This window comes from Meira miltonrushii, assembly GCF_003144205.1.
Source record: "Meira miltonrushii strain MCA 3882 unplaced genomic scaffold FA14scaffold_6, whole genome shotgun sequence".
Classification (NCBI taxonomy): Eukaryota; Fungi; Basidiomycota; class Exobasidiomycetes; order Exobasidiales; family Brachybasidiaceae; genus Meira; species Meira miltonrushii.
The window spans coordinates 733,933-757,494 of NW_020289948.1; the positions used below are offsets into that span (position 1 = coordinate 733,933).

General features: G+C 43.7%; 8 protein-coding genes across 8 annotated transcripts; 5 read left to right on the forward strand and 3 right to left on the reverse strand.

Annotated features, from left to right (window-relative positions):
• Positions 1-1,748: 1,748 nt before the first annotated feature.
• On the reverse strand, positions 1,749-7,975 carry FA14DRAFT_93569 (uncharacterized protein). Its single transcript, XM_025503097.1, has one exon. It carries the CDS (start codon positions 7,889-7,891, stop codon positions 1,949-1,951), a length of 5,943 nt encoding a protein of 1,980 aa, XP_025352137.1. The 5' UTR covers positions 7,892-7,975; the 3' UTR covers positions 1,749-1,948.
• Positions 7,976-9,669: 1,694 nt separating this feature from the next.
• On the forward strand, positions 9,670-11,235 carry FA14DRAFT_158647 (uncharacterized protein; the record flags this gene model as incomplete). Its single annotated transcript, XM_025497983.1, has 1 exon — positions 9,670-11,235. One exon carries the CDS (start codon positions 9,670-9,672, stop codon positions 11,233-11,235), a length of 1,566 nt encoding a protein of 521 aa, XP_025352138.1.
• Positions 11,236-13,602: 2,367 nt separating this feature from the next.
• Positions 13,603-15,884, forward strand: FA14DRAFT_158648 (uncharacterized protein; the record flags this gene model as incomplete). The annotated part of the gene is made up of 2 exons (XM_025497984.1): positions 13,603-13,677; positions 13,746-15,884. The coding sequence occupies 2 exons, from the start codon at positions 13,603-13,605 to the stop codon at positions 15,882-15,884; spliced, it is 2,214 nt and encodes a 737-aa protein (XP_025352139.1).
• Positions 15,885-16,152: 268 nt separating this feature from the next.
• FA14DRAFT_127605 (uncharacterized protein) lies at positions 16,153-16,860 on the reverse strand (the record flags this gene model as incomplete). The annotated part of the gene is made up of 2 exons (XM_025496810.1): positions 16,153-16,641; positions 16,750-16,860. The coding sequence occupies 2 exons, from the start codon at positions 16,858-16,860 to the stop codon at positions 16,153-16,155; spliced, it is 600 nt and encodes a 199-aa protein (XP_025352140.1).
• A 201-nt stretch (positions 16,861-17,061) lies between these two features.
• On the forward strand, positions 17,062-19,261 carry FA14DRAFT_162692 (uncharacterized protein). The gene has a single exon (XM_025499729.1). The coding sequence runs from the start codon at positions 17,185-17,187 to the stop codon at positions 19,156-19,158; it is 1,974 nt and encodes a 657-aa protein (XP_025352141.1). The 5' UTR covers positions 17,062-17,184; the 3' UTR covers positions 19,159-19,261.
• Positions 19,262-19,439: 178 nt separating this feature from the next.
• FA14DRAFT_162693 (replication protein A, subunit RPA32) lies at positions 19,440-20,699 on the forward strand. Its single transcript, XM_025499730.1, has 4 exons — positions 19,440-19,480; positions 19,560-19,771; positions 19,876-20,598; positions 20,665-20,699. Exons 1-3 carry the CDS (start codon positions 19,471-19,473, stop codon positions 20,473-20,475), a joined length of 822 nt encoding a protein of 273 aa, XP_025352142.1. The 5' UTR covers positions 19,440-19,470; the 3' UTR covers positions 20,476-20,598; positions 20,665-20,699.
• On the reverse strand, positions 20,534-21,296 carry FA14DRAFT_93611 (uncharacterized protein). Its single transcript, XM_025503098.1, has 2 exons — positions 20,665-21,296; positions 20,534-20,598 (listed from the first exon to the last, which is right to left on the reverse strand). The coding sequence occupies exons 1-2, from the start codon at positions 21,051-21,053 to the stop codon at positions 20,592-20,594; spliced, it is 396 nt and encodes a 131-aa protein (XP_025352143.1). The 5' UTR covers positions 21,054-21,296; the 3' UTR covers positions 20,534-20,591.
• On the forward strand, positions 21,282-23,480 carry FA14DRAFT_169293 (alpha/beta-hydrolase; the record flags this gene model as incomplete). The annotated part of the gene is made up of 3 exons (XM_025500197.1): positions 21,282-21,303; positions 21,553-23,223; positions 23,389-23,480. 3 exons carry the CDS (start codon positions 21,282-21,284, stop codon positions 23,403-23,405), a joined length of 1,710 nt encoding a protein of 569 aa, XP_025352144.1. The 3' UTR covers positions 23,406-23,480.
• Positions 23,481-23,562: the final 82 nt, after the last annotated feature.

The window sequence follows — 23,562 nt, forward strand, 5'->3', positions numbered from 1 at the left end:
AGGCGGGTAAACCTGCTTGCATTGTTGTCATGGAAGTTGATGGCGCATATAGCGCTCCCGAAGAACCGTTGAGATCATAACCGAGCATTTCCGCCTCATTACGTCGGGCACGTTTTGCTCTTGGTAGTGCGGCCATCTTTCTAGCAGGTGTTTGTGGAACGGAGGAAGACGAAGTGGTTGACTTTGTACTCGCTTTTCGCTTTTGGGATATAGCCTGTGTAACAGCTTGAGATTTGATTGCAGCTTCCCGACGGGGACGTTGAGAGTAACCGTTGGTTGCAACGGTGGGTTTAGCTGAGGGATCTTGCAATAAGGAAGGGGCGGGTGGATATGCTACTTTTGAAGACATGGAGACTGCCCGATTTGTATATGCAAGATACACAACAGTATCAATCGATCTTCTGACCCGATGGCGGTGCCTGAATTGCTAAGCGATGCAGTAGCTAAATTTTGATGAATGCTCTTTGCGATTGATCGCCAAATTTCAGCCTTGATGATGTTTGTTTGGATTTGTGCGCATTCAGTCAGATCTGTTCCTGATGGAAGCTTCGATATGTGGCTTGTCGGGAATGGCTATTCCGGGTAAACTGAATGAATGCTATTAGATGGGCTTCCACGAAAAGATCTTCCAGAGAGAGCGACTAAGTCCTTTGTCGCTGATGAGCTGAGGCGGCGATTGAATGGTGATTAAGCTGGACGATCTTGGTGCTGAAATGAACAGCCGATCAGAATGCTTCTGTTGATTCCGGTCAGCAGGGGCAAAGATCGCGATTGTTGTAGGGGTCAAATTTGAGCCAATCGTTGTGTTCTCTCGAGTGCTCCACTTATGAGTGTCCTTCGTTGTGCCTGACTCGTTGAATATTTTGATGGTCGGATAAGGTTGTGAGATTGTACCTGCATCTACTCAGCACTCTTTGAAGTGCTCAAAGTGCTTGACGTGGTATGGAATCAAAAGAGAAACAAAGGTTTTAATGATTGCAGTCCTTTCTTCTGCGCGTTTGTTAATCGAAAGATTCCGTTTCGAATGAATGCCTCTTCTTGATGCGCGTATCAAGAACGAACTTGCTGTGATGCAATCACACTCAATCCCACCTGATACCCAGGATGATCGTATTGATGATCGTTGACTGACAATCTTCCAATATCATCAAATCATATCAAATCACCGCACACCTAATAGAACTTTATAACAATTCCACCTCTCGTTTTTTTAAGCGTGCGTTCGTGTGTGCGTGTGCATTTCTCTCTCACTTTATTGTTAGAGTTGGCGTCTTTAACGCTGACAATTTGGCACTGCAATCACACACACACACACAATCCACGGCACTTCACCCTTCAACACGCCTCACTATACACATTCCGAATAAACGTGATTACATACAATCACCCACACAAAAACAAGGCACAAAACCAGAGGATTTTCACAAAGACGTGTTTTGTCAATACAAAACCAATACAAATTACACTCTTTTTTGTATTCCGTTCACCGGTCGGCATCAATACAACTTTGATGGTTCGTTTGTATTAAACCCGATGAGCATAAAATAAGCTTTCTATCAACTTTATTTCAACATGATGCATAATCATGAATTCTTGTTTGGAGGTCATAGCTTCCAATGATCAATTCGGCATCTTACTGGACATCGAATCGAATGTGATGATAAAACAATCAAAATCCGACATTTTCAGCAAATCACAGCCAGCCCAGCCCGAATCTGTTAAGCGGGCGATATGAAATTCAGGCAGACGCTGCGCCGCGCGCTGAGCATCGGCAATCTGCCTGCCATTTGTCGACTCAAAGAGGTCACTTATTCATTTCACTCTATCCGCCTTCCTTTGTGATTTAGCCAGTCGGCCCGTTGGTCATGACGAATTCAGTAAATGCTTCTGTCATTGAATATGTCAGTATGATACAATGAGTAATGATGTTTTCCCCTCTCCCTCTTTTTCAACTTGCAGACCAATCCTGCAAGCCAGCATAATCGTCTCCCGTATCTGGCATGGCCTCCAAACTTGCCAATAATGCCTTCTGAGAGAGACCGCCTTTGCCTTTGGCGGCATTTGGATCAGCAGAATTCTTTTGATCATCGCCACTATCGGCATTGAATAGATCTAAGATTTGATCAGTTTCCATGCTATCCATAGCTTTGTTTTGTTGATTGACGATGTTACCCGCCACGTTCAACTTGAACCTTTGCAATCCCATAATTTGCTCTTCCAAAGTATCTTTCGTGATCAATCTGTACACATTCACCACCTTCTTTTGACCTAATCTATGAGCTCGATCCATCGCTTGCATATCCTTCATCGGGTTCCAATCATGTTCAACAAAGATGACTGTATCTGCTCCCGTTAGCGTTAAGCCTAAACCACCAACGGATGTTGTGAGCAGCAACACATCGATTGAAGGATCAGAATTGAATCTTTGAACGATCTCAAATCGTTTGTCCGACGAAACAGTTCCGTCCAATCTGGTAAACGTGACCGATTTCATGTCTTTTTGGAACAAGTCTTTCTCGATGATATCCAACATTTGCCTTTGTTGACAAAAGATTAGCACTCGATGTTGTGAAATGCCTGCCGAATCTGCATCATCTAAGCCAGCAGTTAATGCATCTTGCGAATTGGTCACTTGTTCTGCACCTCCAATACCGCAATCTTGCAAAAGTTGTTTGAGGGCCAACAGCTTTGGTGCATTCTCGATATCGTTCAACGACTTGCCTGAACGTATTAAGGCTTGTTCGATCTCCTTGTGACGTGCATTGGAGCGATTGAATACCATTGACGGATGGCAGACCAATTTCCGCAAGTATTGCAACGTTTGGAAGATGTGTTGTTTCTCTTGCGAAGCTCCTTCACGTTCAAGATTGGAATCATCAAATTCTTCCGATTTCTGTTGACGCATATATTCGTCGTAGAGCTGCTTTTGTACGACGCTCATCTCGCATCCGATATCCTGAATGATCTTTGGTGGTAGATCAGCCAATACATCCTCTTTCATTCTGCGTAATAGGAACGGCAAAACTTGCTTGTGCAATGACTCTAAAGCCAAAGAAGCACGCTCATGTTCTTTTGCGGTCACCTTTGCATCGCGGGAAGCAAGAATCGGTCTTCCATATCGTTCCATGAATTGCTTCTCCGTACCCAAGAATCCAGGCATTAGGAAATCAAACAAGCTCCACAATTCCAAGACATTGTTCTGTATTGGTGTACCCGACAGAATCAATCTATGCTCCGCTCGGATCTGCTTGACAGCTTTGGTCGTTTTTGTTTTTGCGCTTTTGATCACATGACCTTCGTCAAGGATGCAGTAGAGCCATTCGATCTTTGATAAAAAGTCGATATCGTTGCGGACAGTGTCATACGAGGTCACTATGCAGTCATGCGAATGAATCTGTTTCTGTAGCTTTGCTCGTTCGGCAGGTTGACCGGCATATAGAAGCGGTTTCAGGTTCGTTGCATATTGCTTGATTTCATGACACCAGTGTCCTGTCAACGTTGGCGGACAAACGATCAATGATGGCAGTTTACGGGAAGTGCTTGATTGCGAGCCTTCCCCGAGTTGAGCACGTTCGAAATGCTTACTGGATAAAATGCAAATCGATTGCAGGGTTTTGCCTAAACCCATATCATCGCACAAGGCTCCATGCAATTGAAACTTGGCCAAGAATGCCATCCAGCTAACACCTTCCATTTGATACTTTCGTAAATCAGCTTTGATTGGAACGGGAAGTGTGTAGGATTCAACTTTGGTCCCGTCAAGCAATTGCGATAAGAATTGTCTCTCATCTTGCCTTTTCGTCATGAGTTCTTCCGGCAAACCTGGCGGATCAGGTAAGCCAGCTTCAAGAGGAACCATCTTGATCAAAGAAGCGAAAGTGTTTGTGGCCATCAATCGTACGTCTTCATCTGGATCACTCATGCGGCCCAAGATGGGTACAATTAGCACGATCACGTACGGCAAGATCTTTAAGTCAAGTTGATCGACGATGAAGGAGATCAATTCAGCGGCACCTTGTCGATATGATGCATTGCTCGAATCGCTCAGCAACGGGAGAATGAATTTGACGACGTGAAGCATGACATCTTGTAGCATACAATCGGCCAAGATTGTTAACGTCTTTGCAGCATTCGATCTGATCACGCTGTACTTGCTCTTGATAGCTTGTGTTAAGCTTGGCAGGATTTGTGAAGTGACGCGAGAATGTGCAGTGTTGGGAAGATGTGGCACAACAACTTGAATGATTGCACAACAATCAATAACAGCTTGACCTTCAGCATCAACTACGTCTCCTTGCGGGGCATTGAAAGTGTCAATCAGAGAGCCAGTCATGGACTGCCATAATGTTGGCAGCGAGTCGAAGAGTTGATCACCAAATTGATTGCAGATCTCCAAAAGAGCAAATTCGGCACCTCTACGGATATTTCTACCTTCTCGTTCTTCCTCGGTAAGGTTGACATCGCTATCTGGCAAAGCAGCGAGAATGGCTGCCTTGCTCTTTCCGCGACCAGGCCCTCCTGTAGCAGCCAATGCAGCCTGTGCTTCTCTCTCCTTGAGCAACGAGTAAATTCCAATCAGCGTTTGCTTTGCTTGATCAAAGACCGGTGTTCGGGTTGTATCTTGACAAACAAACGCACAAAGATTCTTGACAATCTTTTCGCTTGGATTGGATCGTGCATCTGGCTTTTGACATAACTTGATTAAATTTGCGATTGCATATGCTGATCTCCTTTGCAAATCTGCATTTTCTTCAAACTTGACACTATTCATCACACTTCGAATGACTGGATTAAGTTTTGCTGGCAAGGCACCAATAGCAATCACCGCACCAGCAGCACTTGCCATCACTTGATTATCTTGTCGATCTTTGATGCTTTGGTAAAATCCAATCTCGGTGATAATCTTTGCACGACGATCATCCAAAGCAGGCTGAACCGCATTCTTGACTTTTGCTGAGATGTGTTTTGATAGACCTTCAAATCCTGTGCTGACAACACTCTTGGCTGTATCAATACTGAAACCGTCTCGCAATTGTCCCGTTGGATCAACTTGAGAAGGCAAAGTGGGAACGCGATCTTTCTTCACTTTTCCATCTCGCTCAAAAGCGGTGTAGAGGCCTTGAGATTGACGCTGAATACGTTGCAGCATCACTACCATCTCTGCGTATGTCGAAGGAGCAGGAGACTCCAAGATGTTCAAGAGCTTGTCGTGGACATCTTTGGCCAAAGGAGAATGCTGAAGCATGTCGAAAGATTGATCGTGCTCTTTCTTTGGCTTCGTGTTCTCCCTCGTAAGATGTTCAGCCCATTCTTGCACCACAACACTTGCCAAGCACTTCTGTAATGCAGATGTAGAACCAAGGTAATCAAGCAATGCAGGTCCAAATGTCGAACTTCCCGCTGCTTCATGTGAAACGGCAAGGATAGATCCCAACACCTTGGCTGCGCCCAATCGACCTCTTATGACTGTATCGACGCCTACCAAAGCTAGATCTTGCGTAAGGATGTCCTTATCGACATTATGTTGTTCGCGAGATGTGAAAGCATTGGGTGCTTTGTAGAATAGAGCAAAATCGATTGGTGTCCCCAACGGTGTCATTAGAATCGTAAAGAACTTCGCAATATGTGGCTCAATCGTTTTCTCCACTTTTCCATTCTTGACAATGATTGCAAGGGATGATGTCCAAACCTTTAGACTTGCTTCTCGTATAGATACTCGTTCTTCCACAATCAAGTTTTGATACGCTAGTCTGACCAATCGCTCGTCAATCCAAGAGGTAGGCATAGCAGGATTGCTCAAGAATGTGAGTAATGCATTCAGAACTGCCAAACGGACAGAGACGATTGTATGTCTAAAGAAAGGATAAAGACGAGGAATCAATTCTACAACTATTCTTGCCGATTCTTGGTCTTTTGTGAGATGCTCAGCAACAACCTTTGGTTTCTCGACGAGCTTTGTCAGCAAATCCATCACTCCGGCTGTACTGCTAGACAAGTCATCTTTGAGCAAGATGAGGCTATTCCAGAGCTGATCCAAAAGGACAGGTACGTTACCCGGCATCCTTTCCACAATTTGATCAACGATGGGTAAGAGTGTGGCTGCTGCAACACTTCGAACGTCATCGTCATCATCGCGCAAACAGATGATTGCAAGTTTTGTAACATCCTCTAAAATACCCCCACTCTGCAGTACATCTTTGCGGACAGTCACTTCGTATCGCAATCCTAACAAGCCTGCATGTCGTACTTCCCAAGCGTATCCCTTCACGCCACGTTTTGCTTTCAAGGCAGACGATTCCGCTTGTGACGACTTTCCATCCAACAAGAAATCTTGTCTGATCATTTCCAATAGCACACTATGCGCTTTTGTTATTGAACCAATCTCCATCCACTTCATCAGACTGGCCAATGCTTGACCTGTAGTCTCACGAACGGGAGCGATGACTTGATCAAACACAAAGTCACCAAGCCTGTCCAACGTCAGAACACACAACAAACGAACGGCAATATCTTCACTCCATTGAAGATGTCGTTGTGTGTTTGTGATTGGTTTCCTGTCAATTTGCATTTCATCCTGTTGTGTGTACCCTAACATCTTTCCTCCAGAACAACCTTGCAATTTGAGTAATTCACGTAATCCCAAAGCAGCTCCATGACGTACTTCCCATTTTGGCGAAAATAGATCTGATAAAAGCAAAGCACAAACAAGTGTAAAAGGCCATTGATCTGATTTTACCACTAATGATGTTGCATCAGCAGCAGATGCGATTGCCGCACCTCCGGGACTCAAAGCACCTTGTTCGCCGCCAGGTGATGTTGCTTGAAGGGAAGACTTGTTTCCTGCTGTCAAATAATCTCCACTCCCGTTCGTTGGCGTTTTGATAGATGTTGCACCACCTTGTGCGTTGGATTGGTCTTCTACTACTCGAATCTTCGGACTGGGTTGGGGACCAGACTTTCCCTCCAACTTTCGTTTTCGTTTAAGTTGATTCCTTTCTCGTGCACTCAACTTGCTCATATCCACCTCTTCTGGTGCAATCTGTGGTGTGACATCCTCAACAGTGGACGATGCTGGTGTTTGCGTGCCAGATTTGGGCACGCTTCCGCTCTGTTCACCTTGGTGTTGTTGTGTTTCGCCACCGAGTAGTTCCTTTTCCATGTCCACACCTAGATCTACATCCACACCTGCCATTGAGCCAAGACCGAGCCGTTGCATATCCCTCTTTGCATGTGCCAGCCTTTCTTCGACAGAGCTGAATGTGGGTAAGTCGTATTCATTTCCGGCAGATGCCAGTAGCTTCTTTCCGGTCAAGAACACGTTTGAAAGTGAGAAATTATCAAAAGATAGTAAGGATGCTTCGCTGTTGTTGGAAGATGGTCCAGCTTCTGTTGATTGTGTTTGAATGTATGCGTCTTCATGCTTCACATCTGGATCCCAAATCCCTGAAGCAGAACAGATTGCTTCGATTGCCTGTGCTGCTGCAACACGGGTGTCCCATGTTTTTGATCGGAGATGTGGTAAAACACGGGCTAATAGAAAAATTGCTTGATCCCAATCACCTTCGATACCACGATAGGTGGATGTAGAATCATCTATTGTGCGAGTGTTGGCTGGCTGAGCTGTTGTATCTGAGCTGTCTGTAGTATTTATCCATTTCTTGTCTTCGTCGTCATCATCCTCTTCTGTTTTTACTGATGGTATCTGTTGTGCTTGCTGCTGTTGAGTGATATGCTGTCTACCTCTTGCTTGTTCTCCACTCCTAACTCGAACAGCCGCAATTTGACCTAATTGACGTGCAGCTGTAGCTCTTATCGCAGGAGTTGATCCTGAAGATAACAAGGTGACCAATCTGTCCAACCTTGTTTGAGCGACGGCTGCAGTTGCTGCCATGATTGCCAAAGAAAAAAAAGGACAAGTCAATCAATTCGCAAGTAGCGAGCGGGTGCTGTTTGCCCTTTCCATATAATTTAGACCGGTGCTCTTTATATCCTTTTCTTCCAAAAAAAAATTAGACGCGGCTTTAAGAGTTTTTTTATTGTGGACGCGTTTGATTGCACTAACGAGACATACAAGCACTCTAGAGAATAGCAGCCATTCCATCAATGCACACAACCTCTGAAGCTTAGCATTGCGCCCATTGTATGGGTCTAACCTCAAACTTACAACAGATTACCATCAATCATGATGAGCAAATGTGGTGGTGCAATCAAAGAAGAGGGAGCCGTTCATCTCGCTCTCATTTACGTTATTGCCTCTTTTGAGTCACACTGATAGTGAAACCAGAAGGACTGCCCGAAAAGTACACCTTCTTTTGCCAGCGCAGGTACGCACGCACAGGTCTCGTGCGAGAGCAAAGTGAGATCCAGCCTGTTCATCTTTTCAAGTGGCTTTGTCTTGATGGTGTTGCACTTATCTTATCAGCAAACAGCATCAATATATCAACATTGGCGTGTCATCTTCAATGGGAGTCAAGATGGGTGCATTGGGTGACTGCTATTGACCAACTTCAATGATAGTTGTTTGTACTTTTCCTCAGAGAATCTTGCACTTTTCTCAATGGTGGATTGTCATCTCATCCTGACTCCCAATCGGATTCGATGACGATTGATGATAAGTTGCGTACCTTGAATGTATGCTCTCTATCCATACACACAGTGATGCTGACCGGTATATCCGGTAGTGTGAACCGAGCTATTATTAAAATGGCGGAACTTTAAACCTGTCGGGCGTAGGGCAAAGAGCATGCATCCCCCCGCTTATTCGCTCTTTGTTTCGGTGCCGTATTGTGTATGCAGAGCGATTCTATAAAGTTTACACCTCAGTCTAGATTTATGTGCAAGATAGCAGCAGCAAGGCATGGTATATCTGCTGCATTCATTCGGATAATCTCTAGGCTGAGAATTAAAATAAAGAGAGCAAGCAGTACAGTAAGCGCGCCTAAATGGTAAGTCTTCTGTAAGCGGCCAGTAGCGCAGCGCTTCAATTCGTTCATTCAGCCAGTCAGCCAGCCAGGCCAGGCTACATATCGCGTAATAATAAAAAAGGTCTGGACCCCAACGCAGGCCCACATTGAAATCAATAGAAGCAATTAACGCATCAATGCGGAATAACATTCGTTCATAAGGCATTTTACCAGTGTACCTGTTCAGGTGCCTTATTCTAGTAAAAGGGTCTGACTGGCTTCCGTGCATATCCTTGGGCGCGTTTGGCCTGCTTTTTTTATAAAATGGATTCTAGGCTTTTTACCCATTTATTGCTCTGTTAAAGTGCTAATACTTGTTTTCCTCTCCTTGTTTGTTGTGCATGCTTTCTCTCTTAGTACGCAATAGGCACCTTGTGGCTTCGTATATAGAGTATTGTTAAAGGGCGTGCATCATTGTTATCTGTCTCACATTGTTACTCCTCTTCTTTCTTCAATCCCGCACTTGCTTTTGCTATTGTTTGGACAGGAGAACAATCAATTTCCCGATCAAAGACAAAAAGAAAACCTCGATCAACTTTTGGAACACAAATTCAAACTTCGTTCACACACATTTCTGTTCACTAACATCACCTTCTACTCCATTCCATTCGGATACATTCCTACACAACAATATTAATTCGATGTCGCCTTAACATTCGATCCTGCCATCCACAGCATCAGCATCCAACTATCACCTCCAAGCAAAATGACAGAAACACCTTCTCAAGGTAGCTTATCGCCCAAACAACAACAACAACCATCCTCACTGCGCTCTTCCCCTCTCGACAGTCAATCCGGAACAGAATCCCATCCAGACAAAGAGACAAATCAAAGTGCAATCTTGACACCTTCTCGAACGGCCTATTTACCTCTTGTCTCGCCTAGTATTGAAGAAGATGGATTTTCGACAGATCAAAACGGTTTAAAACGGTCTAGAGAAGAAGGATCTGGGAGTTATTTCGATATCAACAAACAGGAAAGCAGTACAACCAACACAAGCAGATCTGCAATCTTATCAGACGAAGACGAAGAAGCTTCAATACCAACGGCAAAAAGAGTTAGGATACCGTTGGTTTCGTTACCGGATGAGATTGGTAATCCATTGATGCGCGCAATTGAACAATCTATGAGCGTTGATCAATCGTACAAGAATGGCGAATCATCATCATCTTCAGCACAGCAGAACGCAAGGCAACATAGAGCGATGAGCGTTCCACGTAATTTACGCAGTAAGGTTCATCCGGTTACAGCTTTGATGGTTGCTAATCGTAGACCTTCAGCGGCGAACAGTCAGGCTTCCGCCGATGCTACTTCTGAACGTCAACGTCGTAACAGTGTTAGAGCGCAACAATTATCACTTCTTGCAAGTCAAGCACGATTAGCATTATCCGGCACGAGTAACGTTAATACGGCCATCCGGACAGAGAATGCGGTAAAAGGTGCGGTGATGAAAGCATTCAATGATGTTCAAGCACGTAAACAACGTGAAAGCATTTCTGGATCATCTTCACCACTTTCAAACGTACAGAGCGAGAGAGGAGAATCAGGTTCACCGGTGAAGGAGAGCAATAAGGACATTGTGGGAGATCAAAATCCCTCCCCCAAACGTATGGAGGCTATACGAGATCCGACTGCAACATGGTCGGAAGCATTACAGAACGCAAAGAGTGCGACTTCTTTCCTCGATAGTGCCAAAGAGGTTGCTCGTGATTGGGCAAATGGATTTTATGCATATGAAAAAGAATGGATCGGAACTGCATTGCAAAAAGAGCAATTGAAGCTGGATGACGAGAAAGTTCAACAGGAAGAATCTAGAATTGGACGTAGAACTTCTTTATCCGCTCCGCCAGTTACTGCACGGGAAGAGGAGAGTACTTTAACGGATAAAGATATGGTCATACCGGTTGAGCCAATGAAGGCAGCTGAGGATGCATCGTCAAACTATACCGCCTCAAAAGCAGCAGTGAATGCGATCCCACAAAAAGTTGTTGATTCTGCTGTCATACCGACACGCTCGATCGACTTTGGTAATGGGGGTGGAAAACTGGTGGACGTTTTGAGTAATTTCGCAACGTTAATCGATAGTCATAAAGAAGGATGTCATTCGTTAGAAAAGCTTGCACATAATGCTAGGAGATTATCAGCCGTTCAATTACCACCTGTTCGATTTGATACTTCCGCAACTTCAACGGCCACAACTACGATTGGTTCAATGAGCGCTGTAAGTAGCGATGCTGGATCTCCGATGAGTGTAGCCGGACTAATGAGTTGAAAAGGGGGTTGGCAGGGGCAATGCTGCTCTGTTTTTTTTGTATTGTATTCTCTTCCTCTTGGAGAGGGAGAGAAAGTTAGGTCTCTTGACCGAATGTGTAAAATAATGCTTTATCTTTCGTTTATCTTTTTTTTTGCTTTTACACAAAATGCATGCTCAATTGCATTCAACACATTGTTCCTAGTCTCGTGATCATAGAGTGAAGTGCATGATGCATTTAAACATTCGGCTTACTGAAATTCACATCAAATGATCGACCATGCATGCACTTTTCTTTAGTCTTCGGACGATCATCTCTGCTGTTGCTGTCTGCCTGTCAATGACGAATGGAAAGTTTCCCCTTTTGGCTTTTAGCAGTGAACAGTGAATAGTGATCTGCATAAAGCTAAGCTAAGGTACTTTGGATGGATGGTGATATGCAAAGTGTAAGGGGGAATGGAGCTATGCGTGCGTGCGTATGTATGTACAGATGATAGGTGCATACGTATACATCGTGCGCCTGATCAAGTGAGTGAAAGGGATGATCATCTTTATAAAATTTCTCACACTTATCGTACTGCATACTTGCGGACGTATGTATGTATATATTTATATATACCCCCATCTTGCTTTATTGGTTGTGATCATGTATAAGTAGATCAAGCTAATGATCAAAAGAGAACAATCTCTCTATTCATAGGAATCCCGATGCACCGGCGAACGAGTAAGCGTGGGATGCCGAGTAGATGAAGTAGAGCAAATCATGAAAAATTCAACTAAGAAAGAGGGTTGAGCCGAGGTTCAAATCAGTTTAGCTTGATTGTTTAGCGTACAGAAGGATAGCAACCGTTAGAGACAAAGAGCCCCTGATGGAGAAATAACAACAAGTTTTAAGGCACAATTTGTCGGATATGAGCAAAAGACGCCAATCTGCATGATCGCACAGACGAATTTGATCGACGGTCCGCTAAAATGAGCCACACACATCAACGGGCTATTTTGATGACACGTTTTTGTTTGTCATGGCTATTTATCCGACAATTTCCCTTACCTCTCCGGTCTTTTTATTCAGGAACAAATGAAGTTAATCCGCATCTGTCTGAAATGGCTTTCAAAATCAATTAAAAGACCGGCGAATGATTATAATCTCCATGGAAAAATGAATGAAAGGAGACGTGGCGGAGTTTAAATATGATCACAAAAGAGATTCGCGCTAAATATGATGACGCAAGAGATGATTTTTTTTATATGTTTGATTTGTTTGTTTGTTTTCTCTTTCTTTGATTGTCTCAGATTTATTCCTTTAAATTGATTGTATTTCCGTTATTCCGTTATTAGTGTACTCTTATTTATCCGTCATACCCTCTTATGAAGACTGCAAATACCATAAAATGGGCGCAGCTAATCGAATTAAGTAACGCTAGCCGGGCAGTGCAGTACCAAGACTTTTTCCCTTGTTCACCTACGTACGATAACAAAAAGCACAGCCTTTTCTCATGCAATCAATCATCATACACTCGTTCTTCTGCATATCGAGGATCCCTGTTCTGTCTTTGTGCCTGTGGGGAAACAGAGGGATGTGAAGCCATTTCAGTATCGGGAAATACACGCGGCAAAATGCACAATTACAGGGTAAAAGTGATTGTGGCGCCGAGGCATGAGCCGAGAGAAGATTTGACATGGCCGGAAATAAAAATAAATAAATGCAAGGCTTGTCTAGTGCAAATGAATCAATGAACGAAATTAACCTTTTTAGCGTTAATTGAGAAAAGAAGGAAGAAGGAAGAATGCTCTCTCTCCCTGTCTGTGATTGTATGTATGCAATCAATCAACACAACAAAAAGGCTCCGAATACTCCATGTACCGATATTCGGCAGAAGAGAGAAGAGAGGAAGAGCAATGGATGCTGCATATATACGGGATACAATCATTAATGCCGAATAATGCTGCTGCTGCTTGCTCTTCAATTGATGCAAATCACATCGCAGCAGTTCAATGATTGCATATGCATTGTGAATGAATGTTTGTACACCATGTGAACATGCATGTATGCTATGAATGTGCATATTGACCAAAAAAACCCTTTCCTTTCTTGACTGTTTCTTTTTTTGTACCGTTCCTATGGACGGAGATAATTTCATCATGCATACAACAAAATCAAATCTATGTACGCCGTCCTTTTGTTTGATTGTCTTTTCTCTCCCTCTTCAAACCATACTGCAAGTAACAAAGAAGGGGTACAAGTCGGGCCGAGATCAAGAATCAAATAATCTTGATCATCATACCAGTAATCCTTCCTATCACAACCAACCAACACTCCGATAAAGCTGGACTTTATCACTTTTGTCAAAGATGCTTACTGGTTCAAAAAGAGTCTAATCGCTTCTCATGACAGACGTTCCTCCTTCTTCGTCATTGACTGACGAGGAAATAGAGGCTTTCCTAGCAACACGACCGTTGAGGGTGAGTAGGATATATGCATGTCTCATTAATGCTTTTTTTGTTGACTTTTTTATATTTCACTTAAACAGGATCGCCAAGATGCTTCTACAGAGGATGATAATACAGATTTAATGGAATTACTGATGAACAATAATTGGTCCTTGCCGAATCATTTGACTTCTATACGAGATGGTACAGACCAGCAACAGAACTATGATCACCAGAGAAATCAGCAAGGCACTACAACCTACTCGAATCAGAACACACCTTCCGCCTTCGCGGCTCAATTTATGCCAGGCACACCCGAACAGGGAATACTACTTCGTGCGTTGGCAGAACAACAACAAGAAGGCAGAAATACACAATCAGGCACAGAACGGAACGATGAGCTTTTATCAATACGAATCTCCCCACGAATTGCGACAAGATCGACAAACCCTAATGTGGCCCAGCTTAGTCATCAGACTTACCAAGATAGAGATCCAACAGGAACACTTTCCGCTTCGACTTCTTTCTCATCCAGTCAAGACGATGGTGCTAGTAGAACACTTTCTGATGGTACGCCAGGAACGGCCGGTGGGAAGAGTGAGATCCCGCCTTCGCTTTCGGCTGAATTAGCAGGTTTAGGGTTGGACGTTGATAATTTCTATAAAAGTACGATGATGCAACCCAATCGATCAAATGACGAGTATGAAGAAGATGTATTTATGGATACGGCAGATTCATCAATGCAACGAACATCTTCTTCTTCGTCTGCATCAACAACAAAACGCACGACGGGTATAGGTGATCAAAGTTTATTCTCACAGAATACGACTACATCTTCGGGTTTAGATGATTCAGTCTATTCAACAAACGAAGTAGATAACTCACGCTGGATTCATGGAAGGGACACTCCACCAGTCTCGCCTTCGCCGCCAGGATCAAGAGATTCGCTTTCAATCGCTGATCGTTATGCTGCAATTGGGAAGAGCAGGGATGTACAGATGACTACTACAACGTCTGACATGGGACCATCATATGGCTTCCTTCAGCCTAGTACAAAGCAATACCCAGGATCCAGATTATCCATCGGAGGAATGGAATATCCTCAAACATGGCCAAGGACGTTCAGTACAGGATCAGGAGCTGCGGGTACGATGAGTTCTTCGACCGATTCTAGTACACAAAATACGCCATCTTTATCCTCTTCAACTGGTTTTATTGGACCGGAGAGAATGCGAAATAATGCACGTTCGCCAATTCAACATTCTCGAAGTGATAATCCGATTTACAGTGCTGGACGTTCTCCGCAGTTGAGATTAGCTCGTTCACCCTCAACGTCTTCTTCGATTTCTCAACAAAAGGAAGGAACGGCTGCTTCTACGATTGCGGCAGCGTCGGCAGCCATAGGATCGAGCAGCTCTAGACGCAATAGACCATCTTCACGTTTGTTAACAATGCCAGAAGCGGCTAATTTGTCCGTTGAAAGTTTACGATCGGATTATACTCCATCTTTAACATCTCGAATGAGGAGCGGATCAAGTATTGGCACAGGCGGTGAAAGTAGCGGAAGAGGAAAGGAGAGGAATAAGAGATGGAGTACATCCTTTATCAGTCCTACGTCCTCATTTGATCAACCAATCAATCGAAGACGAGCGGGAAGAAGTGGTGAATCAGATCAATACGAAGAAGTTTCGAATGCGTTGGAAACGTTGCGAACATTCTTGCGTCAACGGGATGGTAATAATGCAAAACAAACAATCATTCCTTCTCGTCGATCTTCTACTTCGCAATTTAGTAATTTGACGGCGATGAGTAATGAAGCACTTCAGTCCGCACAACAGGGACTTGGCACCTCCTCTCCAATACAAAAGGTATTGCGTCACCCGCCTGCAGGTCCATTGCCACCAAGAGGTTCACTGTATGATAGAAATGAAGCTGCGGCGCTTCATGCACATGAATTGGCCTCTAGGTCATCATCCCATTCACTTTCTCCCGCTACGTCTATCAATCTTTCACCGCCTGCAAACGATCCACGATCGCATATTCGGACGAATACAAATTCTCCCATGTCTAGCAACTTCCAAAGGCAACAACATCGACATAATCGATCAACATCCTCCGCTTCGATTGATAGGATTGCCGCTTTGGAAGATCTGGCAGATCGTGTGAGACGAATGCGGGAAGAAGATCGATCACTGCAAGTTTCCATGCAAGAGAATGATCATTTCGGTCACCGTCAGTAGATCCTGTTGGATTTCTTGCAATCATGCACACACGTTTATTCTTGTACTTATGTTTCGCAACCTCTCTTTTGTACTCTATTACCCTGCTGCAACCACTCAAAAGTACTTTTATTTGTTTTCTCTCATTCCGCTTCTTCTTAATACCTGTATGTATGTAACTTGCATCGCATCGCATTGAAATTCATTAACAAAACATCGTGACGAGAGAGAATCTTCTTTTGCGGAATGCAGGAACCCTTATTGTACAGAAAAGTGGATGCACCTGACATCAATGACCGCTGGCTAGGTATGCTTGGGTATAGGAAACTGATTCTTGTGCCGTTTTGAGTAATTGCGTTTCAACTTCTTCCAATCCGTTGATGAATTCTACCATGTCAGCCGACATCGAGATGGCCGAATAAGCGCCCAAACTGTCAACGTTATCGTTCAAATTCGTACTTAATTCCGATTGACCATCCGATGTTTTACGTAAATTTGAACTTGCTGCCAAGTGTTGACCGGAAGAATAAATTGGCCTGATTCTGGCCGAATAGGTTTTTTGCAATTTGTTCAACAATTCTTCTGCTTCCATTAAGGAACCTAATCGAATTCCGATCGCATACCACCATGCACTCAGATTGCGTAATTGAACACTCTTTGCTTCTGCGTCCAATGCATTTCTTACCCTTGCACTGTATGGCCTTGGTACTGTCAAATCAACGATTCCGTGTAATGCCAACAATTCTGCAAGCCAAAAAGGTACGTCTATCCTTGTGTTCTTTCGTAGTATTGATTGATTGTGTTTGTTGTTCAAGGCTTTCTGTTTGGTGATTTCATCTTCGTTTCGATCAGAGTGAGAAGCATTAGCTGATGAATTGCCCATTACTTCATTATTCCCTTGTAGATGTGCTAGTCCCGGACAATCTCTTGCTACATGACATGGTATCCTTACCGCATCTGCCAATATAGATGAAGTATCCCAATATGATCTGTCCATGGTTTGGTGGTGGTGGTGGTAAAGTGTTGTTCTCGTGCATCTTGACGCGTCTTGTCTTGTTTAGCTTAACGCGTAAATGCAATAACACCCGCTTAAATAATCCAAAGCCGGGCCACAAGCGTAGATTATTAGTTGACTTTTAGGGTGAAACATTATTCAGGAACATAATTAACACAAAATTTACCCCTGTTTCTTCGAAGCCATCATCCAATTGCGTTTGGATTGCTTCTTTTCCTTTGCTTCTATCATTATCATTCCGTTTCTATCACTGCATATCATATTCCAAAATTTTTCCCGAAAAAGAAGCTGTCTAATACTCAAAATATGCCGGCAATGCCTGCTGCTCGGATGAGCAATATGACATTGGCAATGCCATCATCCATCTCGAAAGATCTAAGAACGCCATCTCCTCGTTCAAGTGCAACAAGAGATCTCAACAGTCTACATTCATCACCTGCTCAAAGTTCTGCACCAATCTCACCATTACTTCTTCCAACGTCTGACGGCGCAATTTCCAAGATTTGCGGAAGCATTATAGAACCGGAAGAACAACGGCAAAGATGGGCTTGCAACGGTTGCAAAACTGTTTTTGCAAGAGATGCGACTATCTACCTCAAACCTTCTGCTACAACCTCTTCCACCCCGCTAAAAGATGCAAGCTCGGTATTGAACAGACGACTAGAGGCTTCAAGTGGAGCAAAAGAACATTTCTGCAAGTCATGCTATACAGAACGTTTTGCGATCGGAAACTGCTTTACTTGTTGTAATCCGGTAATCGGATCGACAAAGGAAGACGGGAAGTTTGTCAAATCGGGAATGGACGGGCATATTTGGCATGGGAGGTGTTGGAAGTGCGTGGGCTGCAACGCTTCTTCGACCGAGAAAGAGATTACACTAGGGATGGATGGAAGGCCGGTGTGCGAGGAATGCTTTGACAGACCTTTACCTCGACGAAATGTTGTTCCCGCTCGACCTAGTTCGCCATTCAAGGAACCCGGTCCTCGTCGGGTTTCGCCCCCAACATCATTGATGAGTGGAAGTGCAACAAGGCAAGGGATGGGTGCAGCTATTGCAGAACTTTCACGAAAATTCGGACAGCCAGTTCCAAAAGCTTCTCAAACTGGATCTGCTACTGTTACACCTTTAGCATCTCCCACCTTACCGCAATCATCATCTTTTGGCCGAGAAAGTCCTTCGAGACTTACTCGCACAAACAGCTTTACTACAGGCGCTCGACCTTTGACGGCGCAATTTTCAGGCACAGGCTTCAATCTAGCAGCTTTCAGACCAACAACGCCAACCGCTATCTCAAGATCGGATTCCCGCAGTCGTTGCAATAGTCTATCGAAGGAGATGCTAGAGAAGTCATCAGACAAGGATGTTGAAATTTGTGCGAAATGCTTTAGAGGACCTTTTGATGGACCTGAAAATACGGATGGTATAGCAAGTGAAGCTTGTATGGTGTCTTTACAAGGAGGTATTGTACACTACCATTCAAGCTGCTTTTACTGCGATGTATGCAAGAAGACTTTGGATACCGCTCTTCGTTCTTTTATCCGATTAGATGAAGGTCGATTTGCACATCCTGCTTGTGCACCACCTGCAACTGTCACACGTTCTTCACAGCCAGTCACTTCAGGCTCAGTAGGAATGACGCCATCTTCTTCAACGTCTTCTTCTATCGGTGAACAAGATCATGCTACCCATCAACGCTTACCCCGTCCTAGTACGCAAGCAGATGCAAAGCAACACACATTGCCTACATCGTACCTGAACGGAGTAGCACCACCCAAAGCAAGCGGCGGTCGTTCCTCAAGTGGCTATACACCTTCAACATCATCCTCTTCTGCCAATCGACGCTTTCAGCCAACGTCAGGAGCTGCACCGCCAACCCGTTCAACTTTGTTGCACTCACAACCATCTTCAAATCCCGCAATGCGTACCAATGCAAGTTTAGCCGTTTCTTCTTTACCGAACAGAGGACCGGATACGATGACCACTTCAACATCGGATAAATTTGGTAAATTAGGCGGAATGCAAATCTGTTGTGGTTGCAATGCCAAAACTTCATCTTTGGAAGGTGTTCGTGGACCGCGTGGACAATTATGGCATAGGAAATGCTTGGTTTGCAGTGCCAAGCCGATCTCCAACGATAGCTCAAGAAGATTTTCACTTCAAGCACCACCCCAACAATGCGGGAAACAACTAGACAGTTCGGCAAAAGTCACTGCTGACGGACAGTTACGTTGCAGATCTTGTTATGATCGTGAGCATGGACGCCATCGTGTGGCGGTTTGATTGGCTGTTTCTCCTTGTATTCTCTTTCATTCTCTCAGCACTACAATATCTGACCCAGTTCTCATTCAACATGTATATACTACTTCAATAGAGCAATCCTGATGATGGTTAATTCGTATGGCGTATGGAAGTGTGCTTCTTCTTGTGTATGAGTGTTAATTGCGCGCAAGACGCGTCCACAATTAACACCACTGTACACGCGTTAATTGCGAATGTATGCAGCTGAGCAACAAAATATTCTGACAAAAGGTGTTGTTCTTCTTCTCCTTCTTCATCATCACCATCTTTCACGCATACACAACTGTCGTCAATATGGCAAACGGTGAGACTCACTTCATGCTTTCCAGATTAATTGCAGTATCACGCCACCGTTTCTGACTGACATTTCGCATCCCTCACAGCTTTCGAAAACAACGCATACGGCCAGAATTATTCCACCGGAGGAGGTGCTGGTGGTGGCTTCATGTCAGGCGGTAGTCAGAGTGCATCGCAAAGTGGTGGCAAGATGGCAGCTTTGCAAACTTTGCGCCCTCTCACAATTCGACAAATCCTCAATGCAACTCAGGCACACGCTGAAGCTGATTTCGTTGCAGATGGTGTGGGAATCGGACAGGTGAGTAACATGAATGCAGATCTGTTTGTTTGGTGTAGATCTGTTTGTTTGCTTGTTTGCCATGGAGCTAACAATCTGTCAATCTGTGCCTTTATCAAATGCAGCTCACATTCGTTGGATACGTTTCAAGTATCACCGCAAACCCTACAAACGTAATCTATGCAATCAGTGATGCAACGGGAGTGATCGAAGTTCGTGTTTGGATGGATGCAAACTCCGGTACACAAAAGTTCAAACATGTGAAAGATTTTGACTTCGTTCGTGTAATTGGTGGTATCAAATCATTCCAACAACGTCGTTATATCAATACAGGTCATATGCGTGTCGTTACTGACTCTAACGAGATCTTCTATCATCAAATCGAATGCATTCATGCACATCTTTCTCTCATCAAAGAAGCCGGCGGCAGTGTTGGAGGCGGCGCAGGCGGCCAAGACGCATATGCGAACAACGATCGAATGCGATTGGATGACGATAACAAGTATGAACAATTTACAAACCCACTCCATCGCAAAATCATGCAGATTGTTGATTCGTTGAGCGAAGCCGGTAACGGTGATACTGGGGTGCATATCTCTGCAATTGCCCGCAAAATTCCCAACTCTAATGAAGGGTTCATTCGCCAGGAAGTAGAAGGTTTGGTAGGGGAAGGATTCTTGTTTACGGCCGAGGATGAGAATCATGTCTTGAGCACCACCTCTTAGGGGGTGCGAAAGCGGATCGGGTGCCTAATAATCATGTACATTGTATGCATATCAATTCAACGAATTTCATTTGAATGCGGGTGTGTAAATCTATCGTAGTGGTACATTGAATGACATCAGAAGCTGTGGGAAAGGGAATTGTTAGCGATCTTTGTCAACAAATTTGCATTCCACTCTTTCGTCACTTACTCTGTCGCCCTTCCGCCATAAGACCATTCGCGTTCCCATTTGAGTGGATCATTCTTTGGTCCTCCTACTTCACCCGTGTTTGGGTTTGTATCTCCCTGGAATTCAGGTACAGGTTTTGCACGATATTGTGGATGTTTATCATCATTTGCTTGTGCGGCAGGCTTGAATTGTGGCTTGTTTGCATTTTCCCGTACCAATTTCTCGAACTCTCGTTGTTCTTTTACGGGAAGAGGAGGTGGACCTGGTCTGGCGAAACCATCATCTCCCTCGTTGTGTCGGCTAATGGTGGCGTGGATGTTCCGCCTTGGCATCAATTTAATAGAAGAGCTGGATGCTCCTGCACTTCGCATAGATGCGTTCAATGTCGTTCTTGAAATTGCGAAGCTCATTATTGGATTGTCGTCTCGTTATGGTGATCGTAATGAGGAAGTGGAGTGAAGATTAATCAGACAGAGAATGGATCCTATAAATGCATGCTTAGTCATCTGTATCACCTCCGAATTATTACGCTTCAACCGCTTAATAAGTGCACGCGTCGCTATTATATATTTTCCCCCGCTTGGCTCTCGTTGAGAAGAAAGCAGCGGATATTTATGCGTGGCGGAGCGGGAATCCGAATGATTGGATCAACAGATGACTGTTTAGTTGCCGAAAAAGATAAATAAGCTTCCCCTATCTCACAAACATAATAAAAGAAGCCGTTGACATGTGCATAGAAGACACTAATAGATATAATTATCCGAACATCACTAATCAGATAAACACTATAAATAAAGCCATTCTTATTCTTACTTATTCCACCTCTCTTTTATATCATCCCCTTTCCTTCCCCTTACTTGATCATAATGATCTCCTCCACCAAATACCTAATAACACTGCTTATAACAGCATGCATTACTCTTGGATTAGCTGTTAACGCCCAATTTGTTGCTGAACCACAAGATTTAATCCACAAGCAAGGAGCGGCAGGAATCAATGTTCGTTATAAAGAAGTACCTTCGGGTATTTGTGAGTCTACTCCAGGGGTAAAATCTTTTTCGGGCTATTCGGACGTAGGTAAAGATGAACATTTATTTTGGTACTTTTTCGAAACTAGAAACGGTGATCCGAAAAAAGCACCTTTGACAGTTATTATAAATGGAGGACCTGGCTCTTCTAGTATGATTTCTGTTTTCCAAGAAAATGGACCGTGTCATTATCGTAATTCAACTGGCTTAACCTACAATCCTTATTCGTGGAACAATGTTTCAAATGTTCTTTATATTGATCAGCCTGTCGGCACGGGATTCTCGTACTCTACAGCAGTACCGGGATACGTTAACCCAAATTATAGTGATGGTTTATCGGTCAACTTACCAAGCGAAAATTGCCCTGATTATGCTCAACCTTATGGTACATGTGGTACATACTCTAATCAAAATGTTGTTAAAACGGCCAATTCGACACAAAATGCTGCTCCAGCATTTTGGAAAGCCTTGCAAGGATTTATGGGCGCCTTTGACGATTACGCGTGTGATGAGTTTCATTTTGCTACCGAGAGCTACGGAGGGCATTATGGACCTGTTTTCAATGAATATTTCTTAGAACAAAACAAGAAGAGTATCGAAGGAGCCAAGAAAATAAACATAAAAAGTGTAACGATCAATAATGGTTGGTATGATCCTCTTATACAATATCAAGCGTACTACAATTATACCGTTAACCCAGGTAATCCGTACGATTTGGATTTATACAATCAAACCATTAAAGACGAAATCTATAACAGTTTATACGGCCCCGGCAATTGTGTTGATCAAATTAGGCAATGCTATTCGACCGGCAGGGATGACGTTTGTTCACAAGCCGATGACTTTTGTTCAGATCATGTGGAAATGCCATACGACGTTATTTCGGGTAGGGATGAATATGACATGAGGGAATTAACTCCGGATCCTTTTCCTTATGAAGATTATGTTAATTATCTCAACACACCTAACGTCCTAAAAGCAATAGGCGCTTTCACGAATTACACCGAGTCATCAAACTATGTTGGAGGCACATTTACCGTGACTGGTGATGACGCTCGTGAAAGTATGACTATCAAAGATCTTCGTAAATTACTCAAAGCAGGTATTACAGTGACATTGTGGGCGGGAGATGCAGGCTATATATGCAATTATATTGGAGGATTAAAGGTCGCAGAGCTAGTTCACCATGAAGGATTTGACGAAGCAGGTTTTACAGATTTAAAAACACCCGATCATAAAATACACGGTTCTGTACGTCAAAGTGGACTGTTTTCTTTCACTCGTATCTATCAAGCAGGACATCAAACTGCATTTTACTCAAAAATTTCGGCTTTGGCTGTCTTTAATCGATCGATTCATGGCTTAGATATTGCTACAGGTGACCAAATTGCTACTAAAGATTATCGTACACAAGGACCGAAGGAGAGTCCTTATCGCGAAGGAAACTCTACCGTACAATACTATATCTTGCCAGCAAACAGCACATACGATTATAATACAAATGCACCCACTGAACAGTCACAACAAGAAGCAAAGCAAGAAAATTCCGATAGTCAAGACGATAGTCAAGACGATAGTCAAAGCGATAGTCAAAGCGATAGTCAAAGCGATAGTCAAAGCGATAATAAAGCGCGCCGTCAAAGCCGTTTCCGAAGACGTACTGGGCGTTTCCATGTATAAATATATCCCCGTTACATGTCAGGCTATCCTTATACAGCATTGCTGTTCTCATAAACAAATAGTCCCACTTATATTTCGGAAGAATTGTATCTTTATACACTTTCAACTTAACAATACGTTATTCAGCCCCCCTTTGTGATGATAAAAATAGTATAAACGAGAAGAAGCGCCCCTTAACAAACCCCGCATTCGTCATAGGCGGCGTGCCTCA